A 17,513-nucleotide genomic window follows, 5' to 3' on the forward strand; every position below is an offset into this window, starting at 1 on the left:
GAGGGTCAGGTTGGACACCAGGAGGAATTTCTTCATGAAAGGGTTGTCAGGCATTGGAAGGGGCTGCCCAGAGAGGTTTGGAGTGCCCATCCCTGGAGGTGTCCAAGGAAGGTCTGGATGTGGCACTCACTGCTCTGGGCTGGGGACAAGGTGGGCATTGGGGCACAGCTGGAACTCGATGGGCTGGGAGGGCTTTTCCAGCCTCAGTGATTCTGTTATTTGTGATTTGGGCCATGTTCATTCCTGGCAAAGAGCAGCCCAGGCCGTGTTAATGTTTGCTGCAGCCCTGCTCTGCTCCACGTGGGCGTCGCGTTGCCGGAGCTTGGCCTGGAGCCCTTTTCTGTCAGCCTTGCTCACTGCCCGGTCATGCTTTATTGCAGCACTTTGGTGCAGGGTTTAGAACACATCAGGAAGAACTGCTGGGGTTTTTAGGTGAGCACAGCATGCCAAGTTACTGAAAATGCACCTAAATTCCTGTCTGCGAGTTGAGAAAATGCACAAGAGAAGTTTATATATAGCCCCCGTATAAAGGGGACGTTCAGCCTCTCAGTAATTTGGCAATATATGTGTCCATTAAAAAGTTTGATCCTCTTGATACATCTACAGGAAAGAAAGAACAATGCAATCACATCTGGTGAGCTCTAGATCTGTACGATTCCCCAACCCTTTGATGTATTTACACAACTCCCCAAACGCATGCACAGAAAGACAGCAGGCTCCAGAGCTTATCTATCTCCTCCTGTGAGGGGTAGCACTGGCACACCCAGCTCTGGCTGGTTTGTACAATAACTTGTTTCAATCTTGATATTTTAATCTGTCCTAAGCATCAGAGAGGAATTTACATCTCCTGTCTCAAGTACTGCTACTTCCTACTAGTGCCACTGTTCTCGTGTGACACTTTGGATGCATGGATGGAAACCAGTCCCAAAAACCTGTACTGCTAAAGCTGGATTAATCAATGCTAGTCTGGACTCAGGATGCCGGGAAGTGTAAGAAAACCTGCTCTGTGGCTACAAATACGTCCTTCTGTAGAATCGTGGAACCACAGAATGGTGTGGGTTGGAAGGGATCATCTCCTTCCACCCCCTGCCATCTGCAGGGAGGGACACCTTCCACTCTCCCAGGTTGCTCAGAGCCTTGTCCAGGATATCCTTCCAGGATAACCCTAAATCAGGAAGGCACTTAAGCAAGTGTTTAACTTCCAGTTTGCATTGTAATTCCCTTGTTTCAGTTTCCTGAAAAGAGTCTCCCTAAATCAGGCTTTAGTGTCAGTTTTGGCTCTTGCCTTAAAATCCTGCTAATTTAGGGGATGCGGGGCAAGCCCTAGAGCCATGAGCAGACCCTGTAACAGACCATCAAGCACAAACATGACCAGCATGAAATTTGGGGTGGGGGTGGAGGAGGGCCTGGCAATAGATACCATCTGCTTCAGCAAGTTAGTACCAGATGTCTGGAAGCTTCCAATTCCAGCCCGTAAAGGTGGGGCTGAAATAATTGAAATTGTATTTCTGTTTGGAACAAGCAAGGAAAACTGTCACAGCTATTTTTTTAGCCATGATTTCCAGAGATGAAAAGATAAAAATCTTGTGTTTTGCAGACAAGGACTTGTCCCCCTTTAGAGTAGCAAGAATTGAATATCCAGGTGAGAAAGAAGAATACACTGCCAAAGGCTGAGTTTAAAGCAGAATTCCCCTCTTGTAAGTTCACAACAGTACAGGGCAAAAGTCAAATGTCCAGAATGCACTTTTCCAACTCATATTGGACAACATTTGCTTGTCTTTGGTTCCCATTCCTTGTGGTGCAGAGCTGGCAACTGGTTTGCAAATGTTCTCTGTCATCTTCTCTTCCATAAAGGATCCATCTTTTGGGGGAAAATATGTGAAATGAGTGGCCTGGAATAGCTCAAATGACTTCTCTTTCACCCCGAGAGCTTCAAGACTGAGCTCGGAGAGGAAGATCTGTTTGGGTGACACCGGGCATTTTTGGGATGGGGTTCCCACCTCTGAGCTCAACACATATTTTCTAAGTCTAGGTGCTGTTGGAAATGGAGCAAAGGCTTTAGAGAGACCAAAATAAATCTGGACATGGCACAAATCCCCTTTCCTGGGTGGGCTTCTTTAACTGGGGGCGAGGTGCAGTTGTGGCAGCACAGTGCTGGGAGTATGAAAACACTGACAACATGATCTAACACTGGGTTCAAAAAATTTTTCTGCCCAGTTTATGTGAAACATAGCAGTTTCCAGAGCCTGTGTGTGATGTTTCGAAAGCTTAAAATATGAATCCCATAAATCCAGTGAGGATGTGGCAGGCATGGATTTACTGGGGAAGGGAGGGAGGGAACTGAAAGGACGTCAGTGCTGTTGGTGTTTCTGTCTAACTTCAATCTGAGCAATGTTGCTGGTGAAATTTTGCTTTTGCTGAAAAAGCTTCTCTTGCTTTTGAAGTTCTGTGGAAAGAAAAAGCCTCATTTAAAACCATGACGTCATTATCCCATTTGATCATCCACAGATAGCTGGGAAAAATGGACAAAATGGGAATTGGGCTTGTTAAGGGATTTCTTTAATAGGCCAGCAAATCAATACTTTGTTTCCATGGATTTGAAGGGGGAGAACTTGGCTGTTTTAAGTAGTAAGAGGGAATTGTGTTAAGATCTGAGTGGTGATATCTTTAATTGCACCTTTCAGTGCAATTTGTGCAAATTAAACTTGCATAGATCATAGATGGTCCCCTCACGTCGCTGTCTCTGAGGCAAGCTGCAGCTCAGTGTCAGTCTGGCAATATTTCTCCTAAACCATTAGGTAAAAATGCAATTTGATTTCCAAGTTAGTGTTAATGTGAGAGCAGAAAATGAAATAAAAAAAGCTGATGCTGAGGAAAATTACTGTTTCCCTGATAGTGCCTTGCTGCTTTAAAAGTTGACTTTGAGGTCATGGGCGGAAGGAAAACTCTTGTGTGAAAAATGGGAATTTCCAGGCTTTTAGGTAAAGTGGAGAAAAAGATGATTACTTTAAATGATGTTCATGTTCCTACATTTTTCCACATTTTCTAATTTCCTGATTTATTTATCCCAATTCATTAACAGTTATTTGGTGTTCAAGTTACTGAGTAGTACTCTCCATTATTTACATTAAATGCTGTTGTTATTTTAAAGTGCTTTAATGGTTTTCCACCCCCTACACATGCAGACAAATTCACCCCACCTGCCCCAGCCCCTCTGCACTCGATTACTGGACATGGATAAGGGATTCCAGAACATCCCTGCTCTGAAGTGCTGTTAATTGAGGGTCTGGACCAGATTTGCAGCTCTTGTAAATGGGCACAGCTTCAGTGAAATGGTCCTTTTTTATATCAGCTGCAGATCTGTCCCAGTCCTGCTGTGTGTTTCTAAATTGGGAAGAATAGCTTGTGGAAATCTCTGATATCCCAGGTGAATAATGGGGCTGGGCAGGGCGGAGCATGTCCCAAGTTCTTATTTTGGGAAAACTGTACATTGCAAATAAAGACCATTTTTTCCATGAGAATTTCAGAGCTGAGTGTTTTCTCCTGCATGAAATAAATCCTCAACACTATGGGGACAGAAATGTCTTAGAGCTTCAGCTGTGCTGAGTCTCAAGGAGGTCTGGGGAAGGAAAGATGCTTATCAGTCCATAAAAAGAGATTTCTGTTGAAAATAAACATTTAAAGTATAATGATATGACTTTTGTTTCTCTGGTTATGCAGCTGCCTTGGGATCTGAGCTCCTGGTAAACACGTTGGCCTGGTAAAGGACATGATTCAGACTGTCCCAGATCCAGCAGCTCACATCAAGGTTAGTTTCCTGTTTATTGCAAGTCCTCAGATGTTTGGAGAGCCATAAAATTAAAGAATATGTACGCATACCACAGCTTTTCTTGCATGTTTATAAATTGTGCTACAGCCCCACGTGGGCTTTTTTATTCCTCAATATTTACATGGTGTTGTCTGAGTCAGCCCTGCAGTCTTTGTTGCTGACACCTGTGTGATCTGCTCTGAAGTACGTGGATATTTTAAAGATAACTTTTTCTAAAATTAACCCACCTTGATCATCCTTTAATATTTGGTGTGTTTGATAAAATACACCTCCTCGAAAAATACTGGATTTTTATGTCCCTGATTCTGCTCCACGACATCCAGTGGCAAACATTAAATTCAGCTGAAGAAGGAAAATGAGCATAATGCAAATATTCAAAGCCAAACAAACATCCCTTCCATAGATTCAGTGCAATGTTTAAAATGCTTTAAAACCAGCATTGGTTTGCTACGTTTCAGAAGGAAATGTTTGTTTTTACTCTATTATGACAATTATTATTATTATTATTGCTATTATTACTGTGGTTTTCTTACCCTTTTTTATGGAAGACTTGGAACCTGTGAGACCTGGCAGGTGTAGCTGTTGCAGGGAATGAGTAATTTTGGAGTACTGCACACAAATTTAATCAGGAACTGGAGTGATAGGACAAATAGTAATGGATTCAGACTGAAAGACGGGAAATTTAGGTTGGATATTAGGAAGGAATTGTTCCCTGGGAGGGTGGGCAGGCCCTGGCACAGGGTGCCCAGAGCAGCTGGGGCTGCCCCTGGATCCCTGGCAGTGCCCAAGGCCAGGCTGGACATTGGGGCTTGGAGCAGCCTGGCACAGTGGGGGGTGTCACTGCCCATGGCAGGGCTGGCACTGGATGACTTTTAAGGGCTCTTTCATTCTTTCTGACTGCCTTTCTGTCTGTTTTTCTTTGAAGTTACATTTTCTGCAACACCTTTCATGGAGTTTCTCCTCAGCTGGCTGCCATCTACCACTCAGCAGCTCTCTCTAGAAAAAGCTCCACTTTACAACTTACTTTTAACTGAAGCATAGAATAAAAATGAAATATTATTTTAAACAACTCCCTTTTTCTGTAAAACGCAGTGAATGAAAGAATCTCTCTCTCTCTATCCCTCTGTGTTGTTTTTGGGTCATGTTTAGTTACTAGGATGAGTTGTTGCAGTGGGAGAGCTCATTCTTTCCCCCTCTCCAGGTTTTCCAAACCCAGCACTTCCACAGCCTTCTGGTCCTCAGTTGTTTTTATGGAAAGAGCAGAAAAACAAGCCCTCATCCCCCCCAGAAAAGGAGTCTCCCTACAACTTGGTTACAGCCAGTAAGACTTCAAAACATTGAAGGGGATTTAGTACCTCTTCATGCTGTCTAAATGCCCACAGCAGCAGAAATAACATAAAGAATAACTCAGTTTCATGCTTTCTGCCAAAACTGGTGCCCGAGGAAGGTTTTTGTAACCACAGGAGTTAGTGGGAGAGGGCAAGGCTGGGTATGAAAGTATCTTATTACAGCAAGAGAGCTGCATAAAAATCTCTGTAATGGTGTGTTCGAGGGAATTGTAGGAGCCTGTTCTCAGCAGAACATCACCCCAAAGTTGCTGGTTTATTGAAAAAGGGTGTGAGGAAGGCAATTACTTTAATGCTGTGTTTGGGGTAGGAAAGCTGGCCAACTCCACTTCAAATCCTCCTGATTTCTGTTTATGTCATTAGGGCCTGCTGTGGTCTAAACACGTTCTCTGGAAAGCTGCCATGGATGCTCGGGTCATTTAGGCTTTAAAAGTGGACATAGCTACATTCTTAAAAATAAGCCAGGATAAAGTGCAGGGGATGTGGGAAAGCCTTTTTGGTGTGGTGGTCTTTTCTGTCTGTACTGAGCACAGCTCTGGTGCCCCCAGCATGAGAAGGACATGGAAATGTTGGGGCAAGTCCAGAGGAGGCCACGAAGTTGATAAGGGGAGCAGCTTCCCTATGGAGACAGGATGGGAGAGCTGGGATTGTTCAGCCTGGAGAAGAGAAGGTTGTGTGGAGACCTCACAGCAGCCTGCCAGAATCTGAAGGGGGTACAGGGAAGCCAGAGAGGGACAATTCATCAGGAACTGGGGTGACAGGACAAGGGGGAACAGAGAAAATTTGGGTTAAGATATTGGGAAGAAATTCCTCCCTGTGGATGGTGAGGCCCTGGCACAGGGTGCCCAGAGCAGCTGGGGCTGCCCCTGGATCCCTGGCAGTGCCCAAGGCCAGGCTGGACATTGGGGCTTGGAGCAGCCTGGGACAGTGGAAGGTGCCCCTGCCCATGGCAGGGGGTGGAGCTGGATGGGCTTTAAGGTTTTTTCCAACTTAAACCATTCCATGATTTTATGATTCTACAATCTCTCATTGCTGTTATCAGCAGAAGAGGCATCCGTGATCAGGTTTTGTTTAATTAACTGTATTCTGTCACGTGGTGCTGTTTCTTTATATCCTTCAATAAGCAGACACAGCCCCATCCATGCACATTTAGAGCTGGAACTTTGAAAATTCACTTTCTGGGAAGTGTCTGGATTATTAAGATTTGACAGATCTCAAGATTTAAGTTTTCTGCCTGAACATGTGTGGAAAAGTAATGCAAAAGATACATGAATATGGCAAGATGAATACTCAGAGATGTCTTTTTTTTTCAGAAAGGGGGATTTCATGTGCTTCGTGTGAGTTTTGTGTGTGCTATTTTGAAATCAGCCTTTTCTGCTACCAGGAGGAAAATGTAACAAATCTCAATGTTCTCATGCTCCGTTCCTGAATGGGAAATGATAAGAGCTGGATTCTTACCCAGAATCACCCATTCTGCACCCAGGCAGATCCTGTCCAATTTTGGGAATGTTTGGAAAGCCTCAAAGTGTGTGTCCTCGTTCTGTTTGGGCAGCTTCATTCCAGAGATGCTAAAGATTAAGCTTTACATTTTTCAGCTTGAATGAAGCATCTGACATTGGTCTGGTGACCCTGTGGCTCCCTAATGTGTAATTTCACCTGAGTCACCACCTTGTGTTTTGTCCAAGCGCAAAGGAAAGAAACATTTGATGTGGACAAGAAAAACTATGGATGTTTTTGGATTTTCAGTTCCAGTTCAGCAAAATATGGGGAATTCTGACCCTGATCTTTGAGCACATTTAGTGCCTGTAGGGGGACTGGAAGAAATAAGACTCCTCACATCAATAAAATTGTGGCTTTTTATGGGCAAGACTGTCATTTACACACACTTTATTGTGATATTTTTGTTGTTCTCTTACCGTTAAACTCCAGTTCTTACAACCATAGTCACAGAAAAACTCTGAAATGCTGCCTGAGATTTGCATGTTTTGTTTTTAGGGATTTATGCTTTGTAAATACTGACCTTTAAATAAACCTTTTATTTTTTTAAGAGTTAAATTCTGGTTTCAGGAAAGGTCAAATGTTTGTTTGACTTTAGTTAGCTCGTGCCATCACTGTGAGGGGATTTTGTGGAACCAATACTCAGAAAAAACAAATTACTGCTGTTCCTTTGGGCCTCACTGGGAGAGGAGAATGCAGGGCATGGTTTGGAGAAAAAAAAATTACTGTATTTATCAGGAATGGTATTTATCCTGGGATAATGGTGTGATTTTCATTGAATCAAGGCTGGTGGAAGATTTGGTCTGTTCACATTTAGTTGATTTTTCTGTTCGTTGGTGATGATTTTGAGATGTGGGCTGGCTGAAGAGATGGGTTAATGGCACACCCTGGTTTTTCATTGCAGCAGGTGAAGAATGGGAACAATTTACACCCCAGACAGCTTAATCGAAGAGGACGTTCTTGATAAAAAAATTCTCAAAGGGCATCAGACGTTTCAAGCCAAGCTCAGCTGGTCTGTACAACCTCATTTGTTCTGTGGGTGTAACTGAGGTTGTTGCCTCCGAATCTGTCAAATTTGGGTTATCAAATCTAGAAGCTGTTCCTGATACTACAATGAATGAAAACGTGGTTTCTCAGGAGAAATAAAAGAATTACTCCATAGCTGTTTCTTCTGAGTTTAGCACTGCTCTGCCTGAGTTGTGGTGGCACATCCACATTTCTATGCACAGCATCCCATATTGTCACTGGAAGTATCACAAAACCTTTTGTTGGCCAAAGAATGTGTTAGATTTCAAATTGTGGCAGTGTAGAGATGCTGCTGGATGTACCTAATCTGTTGTGTTATGGTTAAATCTGATTTTTTTTTTTTTTTTTGAACTGGTATTATTTGTTAAGGAGCATATTCTGGGTCTGATATAATCTGTTATTTTTCCTGGAATTGTTGAGTCTCTAAATAAGATCCAAGACTTTGTTATGCTGGGAGTTTTGTATGCACAATACAGTCTCTGCCTGAACAGGCAGGGGGACAAGAAGGGAAGGACAACAGAATTAGTATTATCCTCCAGGATAAGGAGGATAAAGCCAGGCTTTTACCCCCACCTCTTTTCGGGGTCTTTCCTAAGCCAGAAGCCTGGTCCTCGTGGATTCTTTGCGTGGCTAAAGCACTTCTTTCATTGCTTATAAAGCAATATTTGGGCAGCTCAGCTGGGAGTGAGAGCATGGAAATCCGAGCCAAGGATACAAAGAGCTTTGCCCAAAGCCCCATGCAAAGTAAACTGAGACCCATTGCAGCCTGGATGAGGAGGTGATCCATGTGGAGCATGGAGTACTGCTCAATCACAGGGTGCCACCAGGTGATAACACACTCCCATCCCTTCTGGAAAATATGGAATAACTGCTCCTGAAAGCAGCTGACTAATGAGCCAACCCTCCTCCAGGCAGGAATTGGTGATGGGCAAAAGTCCTGCAGTGGCCTCTCACTGGGAGAAGGTGCCTTTAGCCCCAGAGCATGGAGGTGAACAAGCTCCTGGATGTTACCTGGGCTGCAAACTGGTGCCTGACGGCTGCTCAGGGATAACTCCAGCCTGCTCCATGACAGATGTGAAAAGGTTTTAGTATCAGCAGCCCCTGAAGCTGAACAGTTGTAACTCCATCCCTTTTTCTTACCCCTCACTGTGGACTTCATTCATTATTCTGGAGAAACTTCAAAAGCTCTTCCCTTGCTTTAGTAGTGACAGGGTAAAACCACTGTTTGAGTGTCACTGTGCTCCTTGTTTGAATGATCACCACAGCTTACTCTGTGTCCTCCAGAAAATAAAGTTTGCCATGGATGAGTTCATAAACAGAGTTTACCATGGGTGTGGGTGGCACTCCTCCCCTCTCGTGCTCATTCAGAGCTCCCACACTGCCAGGCTTCAATTTGCTGTGCTATTTCCCTCCTGTGTCAGCACACATCAGATACCTGTAATAATGCCAGAATCACTACTGGATTTGAACTCTAGAATCCCCTCCTAGGCAGAAATTGTGATTCACTTCTCAGCAGCTTAAAATTCTGGATGGTAACCAAATGATTGCCACAGAGTTCCAGTGAGTAAATTCTTCCTTCTTTTTATTTTTTTTTTTCTTTTCTCTTGAACTCTACCTCTTCTGTCTGCCTGAGCAAATACCTCCTTGCTAAAGGAAAAGAGAGATAATGGCTTCTGTGTGCTGTAATTGATGAACTTTCAGCAATTGGGAGCAAATCCAAGATTGCTGCCAACAACCAGATGGAAAACAGTGTTAATGACATGTTCAAAGAAGAGTATGTTATTTTGATAGGGGATGGTCTAGAGACTTTAATCTCTATTGTTATAGGGACTAATGGCATGGATAATTCCTTAAGTGGGGCCATTTTTAAACAAAAATTATCTTCTTCATAAGCAGGAAAGAGCAAACTAAAGAGCACCAAATGCATTTTCAGAGCTCTGGCTGATAGATGTGCTTTACACGAACCCTTTGTTACATGGAGTCAGATGTGTTTAAATCTCATTTCTGCAGTCTGCCAGACGGTTGAAAGTCTCAACATTTCCACTGGTGATGGGTAGAAATCATAAAATGGATGGCCATGGAAACCAGAGCCAGGGTGGGAAGCTGAGGGTGGGGAGAAGCTACGAGAAGAAGTTGGGAAAGACGGACGAGACAAACTGGAACAGGAACAAAACCGGTTATACTTTGGGGACGCTGAGAAAGAAGATTCCTCCTGTTCCTATTGCTCTGCTCTGGAGCCTGGAGTGGGACTGAGGGCTCTCAAATCTTGGCCTGTAAACGTCTCTCAAGCCCACTGCCACAGTATTTGTCCCCTTTTCCTTAGGTCCTGGCCACCCTGGCATGTGAGGCCAGCAAATCCATAAGCCCAAGTGTCCAGTGCTGTTGTGTGCCTCCAAGGCCATCGCTTCTGTGTGTGGCTTCATTGAGATGACTGAAGAGAAGGGGTGCAAGAAGCTCTGGCTCTCCAGCAGACTTGGGACTCTCTAAAGGACTGTGTCCTTCTTCCTTGAAAACTGGTTACAGAAACCACCTGCCTTGGACTATCCTCGCACAGATCTGCAGAGCAACTGCTGAAGATGTGTGGAGATTGTCTCCCAGCAAGTCAGAGTTCGCTGTTTATTGTACACTGGATTTGTATTTTGTCTTGATCTGGCCACAAATATCCCAAGAAATGGGTCATCCTTCAACTTACTTGAGAGATGATTCCCCATGATTCACGACCGTGAAGCATTTCCTCATATTCAGCCGCCCTGCTCCCCTCCTTGGCAAACCTTTGTATATCAGCTCTGTACGGATTCCTTAATTTCACACTAACTTTGCTCCTCCTTCCTTACCTTCTTAAAGAGGGAGATTCATAGGGAGAGCTGAGGGGAGGTTGCCAAGCACCCACAACCTGTGCACATTAGTTCTGCTCAGAGTCCATTTTGGGTGGTGGGGGGTCAGGCAGCTTTGCCCCTCACCTCTGCATGCAGCCCTGCTTTCAGCTGTCCTGGTTGTTTGGTCACAAATGTGGTCACAAATGACCACTTTGTTACGCTCCTGGTAATACCTAGCAGGCATTTCCCAGGGACTGTTGCTCCAGCAGCCCAGACAGGGATGGATGATCCTCTTGGACTTGGTGATGTGCTTCATCTGTTCAGAAATGAATCTCTCCTCTCTCTCACTCTCCCTCCTCCTCCTCTCTCTCGTCCCTCCCCTCCCTTTTCAGAAAATCTCATATTTCAGGTTCTACTAAACCCCGTCCTCTTTAAATCTGAAATTTTACTTTATTTCCTACCCATGTTCTTATCTCCTCAAGACCCTTTTGGATCATTTCACCCATCCTGCTGGTGTCCCAAAGTTGACTTTGGGGTGCAGTATCTTTGGCTGATGTGTTGTTTTATCCCGTTCTTTAGATTGTTAGTACAGACATTACCTCATAAACAGTTATGGGCATTTGATTAGATACCTTTCACCAACTTGCTGTTTTATCATTTGCCATAAGTCTTTTCCCTGTTGTTCTGTAGGACTTTTTCAGACTCCCAGTGTTCTTTCCCAAGACAATTCAAATTCTTCTTGTGGAAAATCTTCTTTGGCTCAAGTCAGCAGCCAATATTTGGGTATTTCCGTACGTGTTTAATTAGAAAGAGAAACTGATTCTGTGCAGCATGTGTATTCCTGGTGCAATTTTGTTTATTAATCAAAAAAGTGTATCTTGTCCTTACCTAGAAGAGCAGAAAGGGTGCCTGCTGTGCCCCTAAAATCCCATGTCTGTGTGGCCAGTGAGTTCTGTTCCCAGGAGGCTCTATAGTGCTTTCTTCACTACCAGGTCCTGCTCAGAAATTCAACTTTTTGCTGCCTAATAACCCATAAACTCCAAATGTTGCCCTCCAGATTTACAGCATGTTTAAATTCAGCTAATGTGGGTGAGTTTTACTGTAAGATATAAAATCCCAGAATGTTTTGGGTTGGAAAAACCTTAAAGCCCATCCAGTGCCACCCCTGCCATGGCAGGGACACCTCCCACTGTGCCAGGTTGCTCCAAGCCCCAATGTCCAGCCTGGCCTTGGGCACTGCCAGGGATCCAGGGGCAGCCCCAGCTGCTCTGGGCACCCTGTGCCAGGGCCTGCCCACCCTCCCAGGGAACAATTCCTGCCCAATCTCCCATCTAACCCTACTCTCCTACATCTCTAGGCCAGTGCTTCTGTTGCTTCCAGTAGGGTTTTTTTTGTGACACGAAAGAGATAAATTTCTTCTGCTGCTGAGGCTTAAAAGAGTGTTTGGCATGTGTGTTGTATATTCCATATCATCTGTGATTGCCTTGGATCAAAGAGATAAACTTGCTGGCAGTCATTATCACCTCCTTGAACAGCAGTAAATGTTTGGTGGGACACTGTAACCTGCTATTGCAAATTCAAAGTAGCACTGGGAAGGAAGGAGGTAAATCTGTGCTGTGAGCCCTCCAGAGTGGGCTGATGCAGGTTTCTATCATACTGACTTGGTCACATAGAGAGATTTTCCAAGATCCCAGAAACTTGGCCTGTCCGAGCTGTGAATAGTATGGGAGAAATCCTGGCACGGGTTGCCCAGAGAAGCTGTGGCTGCCCCATTCTTAGAAATACTCAAGGCCAGGTTGGACAGGGCTTGGAGCAAGCTGGGATAGTGGAAGGTGTCCCTGCCCATGGCAGAAGGGGTTGGAACTGGATGATCTTCAAGGTCCCTTCCTTCCCAAAGCATTCAACTACTTTGAGCATTATCTGGGTTCCCTTTTTAAAGAAAGGGGGAGACCTGTATTAGGGAGGGGTTAATTTTCCTTGGGAAGCACCTGTGTCTTTCCACTCTTTGCATGGGGACTTGGTGTAGCTACATTAAGCACAAGGGGACTTGAATTCAGCTCTTTTTTAGAAATAGGAGCCCCAGCTGAGAGGGGCCCTCAGCCCTGGGTGTCCCTGGCTGCAGGGAGGGCTCAGGGCAGGGCCCGGGCTCTGCTCCGGGGCCCGGCAGCGGCACCAGAGCCACGGGCAGGGCCTGAGCCCGGCAATTGCCCTGCACAGGAGGCAGAACTGCTGCCCTGGGCAGGGCCAGCCCTGAGCAGATTGGCCACAGAGGCTCTGGGGTCTCCTCCCTGGGGATATTCCAGAGCCATCTGGACACAGCCCTGTGCCCTGTGCTCTGGGATGGCCCTGCTGGAGCAGGGAGGTGGCACCAGTGACCCTCTGTGGTCCCTTCCAGCCTGACCCATCCTGTGTGACACAGCTGGCACACGTGGCCAGATCTGGGACAACAGAGCTTCCCTGCCCTACAGTTGGACTAAGAGGCCCTCAAAATGAACTCGAAATGAACAAAATTTGTTTAAAACGCAAGTGGAGGCCAACTGAGGATTCAGTTAAGGGAAGCCACCAACTCCTAAGTTACAGCTTCAGAAAATCTTTGCGGCTCCCCCAGAGCTGTCCCAGAATTGCAGCCAGCCGGCTCACAGTGCATCAGCCATCGCAGAGACGTTATTAACTCAGACAGAGGAAAATATACTTTCAGTTATTACATGCTAATAAAGCACAAACTAAACAAATTTAGGCAACAGGAGCAATTATGCCATTAAACATTTAACTGCAAGATTGATTTTTAAATTACTAAGAATCTAAACCAAAGTGTGCACACACACAAAGAGGAAGGGGAAGGGAAGGGGAGGAAGGTAATTTCACCAATTGAATCTAATCAGGGCCTCAATTCGAATGCGTGGCTGTAAATGTCAAAATATGTAAGATCTGATGCAAGAGCACAAGTGGAACCAGGATGGATGAGCTTTCCTCACTTGACCAGATTCTTCTGGCTGGGAGGAAGTTAAACACATGGGGTGGGGGAACTTGGGGAGCTGGGTTGTCTCTAGAGAGCTCCCTTGGAATGCTGGTCTGTGTTCCTGAGCTGCCTTTCAGAATGGGCAGGGAGCAGTGAACCGAGGCACAAACTGTGGGCTCAGCCTCGTGTTTGCCTGAGCCTTTCCACGTTCTGCTGCTGTCACCTGCAGAGAAGGATGAGCTGGATCCTTGCTGAATCAGGAGGGAACGGAGAAATTCTCCTCTCCACCTGAAAAAACCTGTTTTCTGTTCCTGGGCGGCAGCAGAGAGGTGGGTTTGAAGATCAGGGTGGGACACTCACAGCTCCAGGGTTGTATTTGTTTTCAGAGTTTATGGCAGGGCTGCTCCCTTCGAAAAAGTATAAATCTTAATCAAATAAAAGTGATGTGCTGCCATATTTACCCAATCTCACTGGTTGTCCTACATCATGTTTTAGCATATAAGTTACATGACAGAGTTATCCAGGGGTTGCCAGCTGACACAGAAACAAACCCTCATGTTAAATTGCCTGCAGATGTCCTCTTCCAACTCCTGTAAGGAACTTCTACCAGTTCTCTCCCCCCCCCCCTTTTTTTTTTGGTGTGTGTGTTAAATAAAAGCAGCAGAAGAGGGGGAAAACAATCTCAGTTGAATCTCTGTGCTGGTGCCTCTGTTTGCAGGACAGGAAGCCTTAAGAAGACAATGCAATTTATAGGCAGGCGCAACAAAAAACCCTGTAAGGATTTCCATGAGCCTTAGTGGACCAAATGAGTCGTGGTTATTTTGAAGGCTGGAGCTGACTGAATAATGCCAAGTCTAAGGCTGCCAAGGTGGGCTTTTCAGAAGATTCAGACCTGAGGAGGTGAGAAGATCTTTATGTTCTGTTGGCTGTAATTTGTCTGATGATAGAATTTATGCTTAGAGTTTCAACTAGGCATCCCTTTTGTTTGGATATTCATCTAAAGAAATCAGGATTTTATCTGATGGATTTGAATTCTTGCTCCGTTTGGCAGAAATCCCCACGTAAGGTTGTGACATTCTTGAAAACATTCACTGTTTTCATTTGCATAATTAGGAATCTTTGTTTTGTTTTCATTGTATGAATTTACTGGAGTTTGTGAACTTTTTGCCTGGCTGGGGAAATCACAGAATGTTGTTTCTTTTCCCTGGCTGGAGGAGTATGGGCTATTTATGCTCAGTTTTAAAATAGACTTTTCTGTGAGTGCTTGCACTGGTCTTTGCAATGGGATATTTCTGGAGGAGCAGCCTGGCCAAAAGCAGTTGCGAAAGGTTAGTGGAGAGCAGAGCTCCCATTTAAACACCTACGTGAAGGAGCAGCCCTTCAAAAGCTGGGAGTGCCAAACAGCTCCCACTTGGAACAATGGGAGCTGCTGAGTGCCGACAGCTTCCGAAAATCTGGCCTCACGTGGCTTCCAAAGGAGATTAATTAACAAGGCCAGCAATTTTGGTTTTTTCTGGGCTTGCTTAGCTCTGCATGGAGAATACTGTCTGCACTCGAGGTGTGCTCAGCAGTGGCAGGTGGTGGACGTTCCTCCTGGGAAGGTGGAGTTCCAGGTGGGTTGCGATGCAGGCAGGGAGCTGGACAGGTGTTTCCCGAGTTTTTTTCAGGAGAACTTTGGCCAGGAATGTTCAGCTTTGCTGGGCAGGTAGAAGGAAAAGCCCTGGGGAGCTCCCTCTGTAACAACCCCACATGGATTTTTTTTCGTAGTTTTCCTGTTTGTCTTAAACTGCTTCGGAAATGACATAAATGAAACCAGAAAAGGCCTCTCTGGCATTACTGAAATAAGGATGTCCAGATGGGAAATTACAGTAATATCACTTGTGCATTCAAACTTCACGTCCTGTGCAACTTCCATGTGTGGGCAAAGGAGATAAATTTGCTCTCTGGACCTGCACGTGCGCTTCTCTCTTTTGATTAAGCCTGAAACACATTTCTCTTCCCTTCTGTGATCATTGAGTGAGGTCTGCAGGAAAAATAGGATTAGAAATTAATGTTTTGGGGGCTTTATTTCCAAACTGAGTTATCCTTGCGGCTTTCTGTAATGTCATTTTTTTTTTTTAATTCTATTTATCACAAATCACAGCCATTTTTTCAGTAAAGCAGACCAAGAGCAATAAGACTATGCTAAGATGAAGGAAGATTACTTCTGAAAGTCAAATAATGAGTTTTGGTTATTGTTGCTTTTTAAACATGGCAAGCAGGTTGGGGACCAATATGTTTGCAAACGACCTAAGTCTTCCCTTCCAGTGGTAATCCTTATTCTTTTGAAAAGCTAATAAAAGTGGTGTATGAAAGAAATTCCTGGGGCACTGCAGAACTCACCCTCCTAGGGAGAGAGCCAGATGTGCTGGTTAATAACCTTGCAGGCATTCAAAGCCAGGGCAGTAACTTGGTATCACCTAAGCCAGACGTTGTGTGTCGGTGCAAGGCAATATCACATCCCGGTCACATTCGCAGCAGAGAGCTGCAAGACATGTGGAGTCTTATTAAAGGAAGGGGGGAAAAAAAAAGAAGGAAAAGAAAAGGAGGGGACAGGCAGAAGGAGAGGGAGACAATGTGTCTGTCCTGAGAAGCGGCAAAGGAGCAGACGCACTCCTCCACATGTGCATTAGTCTGTCAGCCTGGATTCTGCTCTCCAGATGTTGGGGTGGATCCTCTGGCAGGGACTACGGAGGAAAAAAAGGATTTTAAAAGAAATCACATTTCAGGGGTGAAATTAACTTTACCAGATTTTTCAAAATGAAATAGCTCAGTGTGATTTTTCAGAATGCTTTAGCGAAATAACAAATTCTAGACTTAATGGTTTTTACAGGCTTGCTTGGCAGCGCCTCCTCCAAACACAAATGTTTGTGTGTGAAACTTGTCAGTGGCTTTTAGAACCAACATGCCTCAGAGTAAACAGCACATTAAAGTTGTTCTCAGAGCAGTCCTACTGAACTGAAAATTGTTTGTGGCGGGGGTCCCGAAATCTGGTGAGTCTTTCTCAAGGCTCCATCTCTCAGAATCAAACCCTCCGAGAGCTTTGGCCGTCACATCAAAACGGTGCTTGTGCATAACAAAAACATCTATATTTGCAGTGGCAATCAGAATACATCAGTGTCAAGATCTTTTAAAAAAAACGCCAAATTTGCTTTTCCAGGCGCAGCAGAAAAATAAATCACTTATGGCATTTATGGTATATTTGTAATCCGAAACTGGTGGCTTCGTGTTACCAGGCACGACGTGTGCAGCGGATAAACAAACAGTGCACAAAAAAAAGACAAGTCTCAGCTTTGTCTGCCCAACACTTCGCCTCTGTGACCGGGACCCCACAGCCACACAGGCCTTTCTGCTGAGCTCGTGTTTAGGTTGAGCTGGGCTCAGCCCCAGGCTGGTCCTCGTGGCAGGACCGGGTTGTTCCACGGGACACCGGGGGTGACGTTCGTGCCTGGCCAGCCGTGGCCATCATGAGGGGAAAGGGAGAACGTCTGCGGATAAATATTTATGTGAACGCATTAAACAATGCAGTTGTTCTTGCCTGGAGATCTTTCATGAGGCCCAGGAATGCAGCATTTACGTGAAGAGATGGTGATACACAAACATTACCAAACCTCACGTTCATGACTGATGAAACAGAAAGCAGAGTGTGGATACGTGGAAAACTCCAGTCGTGGATTTGTGATCACATTGCAAATAGAAACGAGGCAATTCTACGTCAATATTAGGACAGAGCACTCTGGAAGCAGTCTGGATGTTTTCATACGTAATCATGGCTTCAGTAAAATTGTACATTTACAGAGACAGCTGGTGTGTCTTTTCCTGTGTTGGAATAGGATCAGCTGAGTAGGGCTTGTGAGAAATTTCAGTTTGTAGTTTTGGTAAAAGCCAGAATCAGACACAGAGATTTCTTAGTGGTATTTTGCTGTTGGATACGATCTTGACTCTGCTGGGAATCCCAAAAATGAGTGGACCTCTGCAGTCCATTCTTGCATCCACCACAC

The 17,513-nt window shown here is 45.0% G+C and overlaps 1 protein-coding gene across 6 annotated transcripts in view; it reads left to right on the forward strand.

Moving 5' to 3' along the window:
• The window catches only part of ERG (ETS transcription factor ERG), a 135,707-nt gene that overhangs the window by 33,364 nt on the left and 84,830 nt on the right, over positions 1-17,513 (forward strand). For 5 of the 6 annotated variants that reach the window (XM_048290926.1, XM_048290916.1, XM_048290952.1 and 2 more), the window contains exon 2: positions 3,721-3,808. In XM_048290926.1, the coding sequence (XP_048146883.1) occupies positions 3,770-3,808 (39 nt within the window). In that variant the 5' untranslated portion in view covers positions 3,721-3,769. Of the gene's footprint in view, positions 1-3,720; positions 3,809-14,191; positions 14,374-17,513 lie in introns of those variants that run through there. The other variant, XM_048290970.1, reaches the window with a different exon arrangement.

Source organism: Corvus hawaiiensis, chromosome 2 (assembly GCF_020740725.1).
Source record: "Corvus hawaiiensis isolate bCorHaw1 chromosome 2, bCorHaw1.pri.cur, whole genome shotgun sequence".
Taxonomy (NCBI): domain Eukaryota; kingdom Metazoa; phylum Chordata; class Aves; order Passeriformes; family Corvidae; genus Corvus; species Corvus hawaiiensis.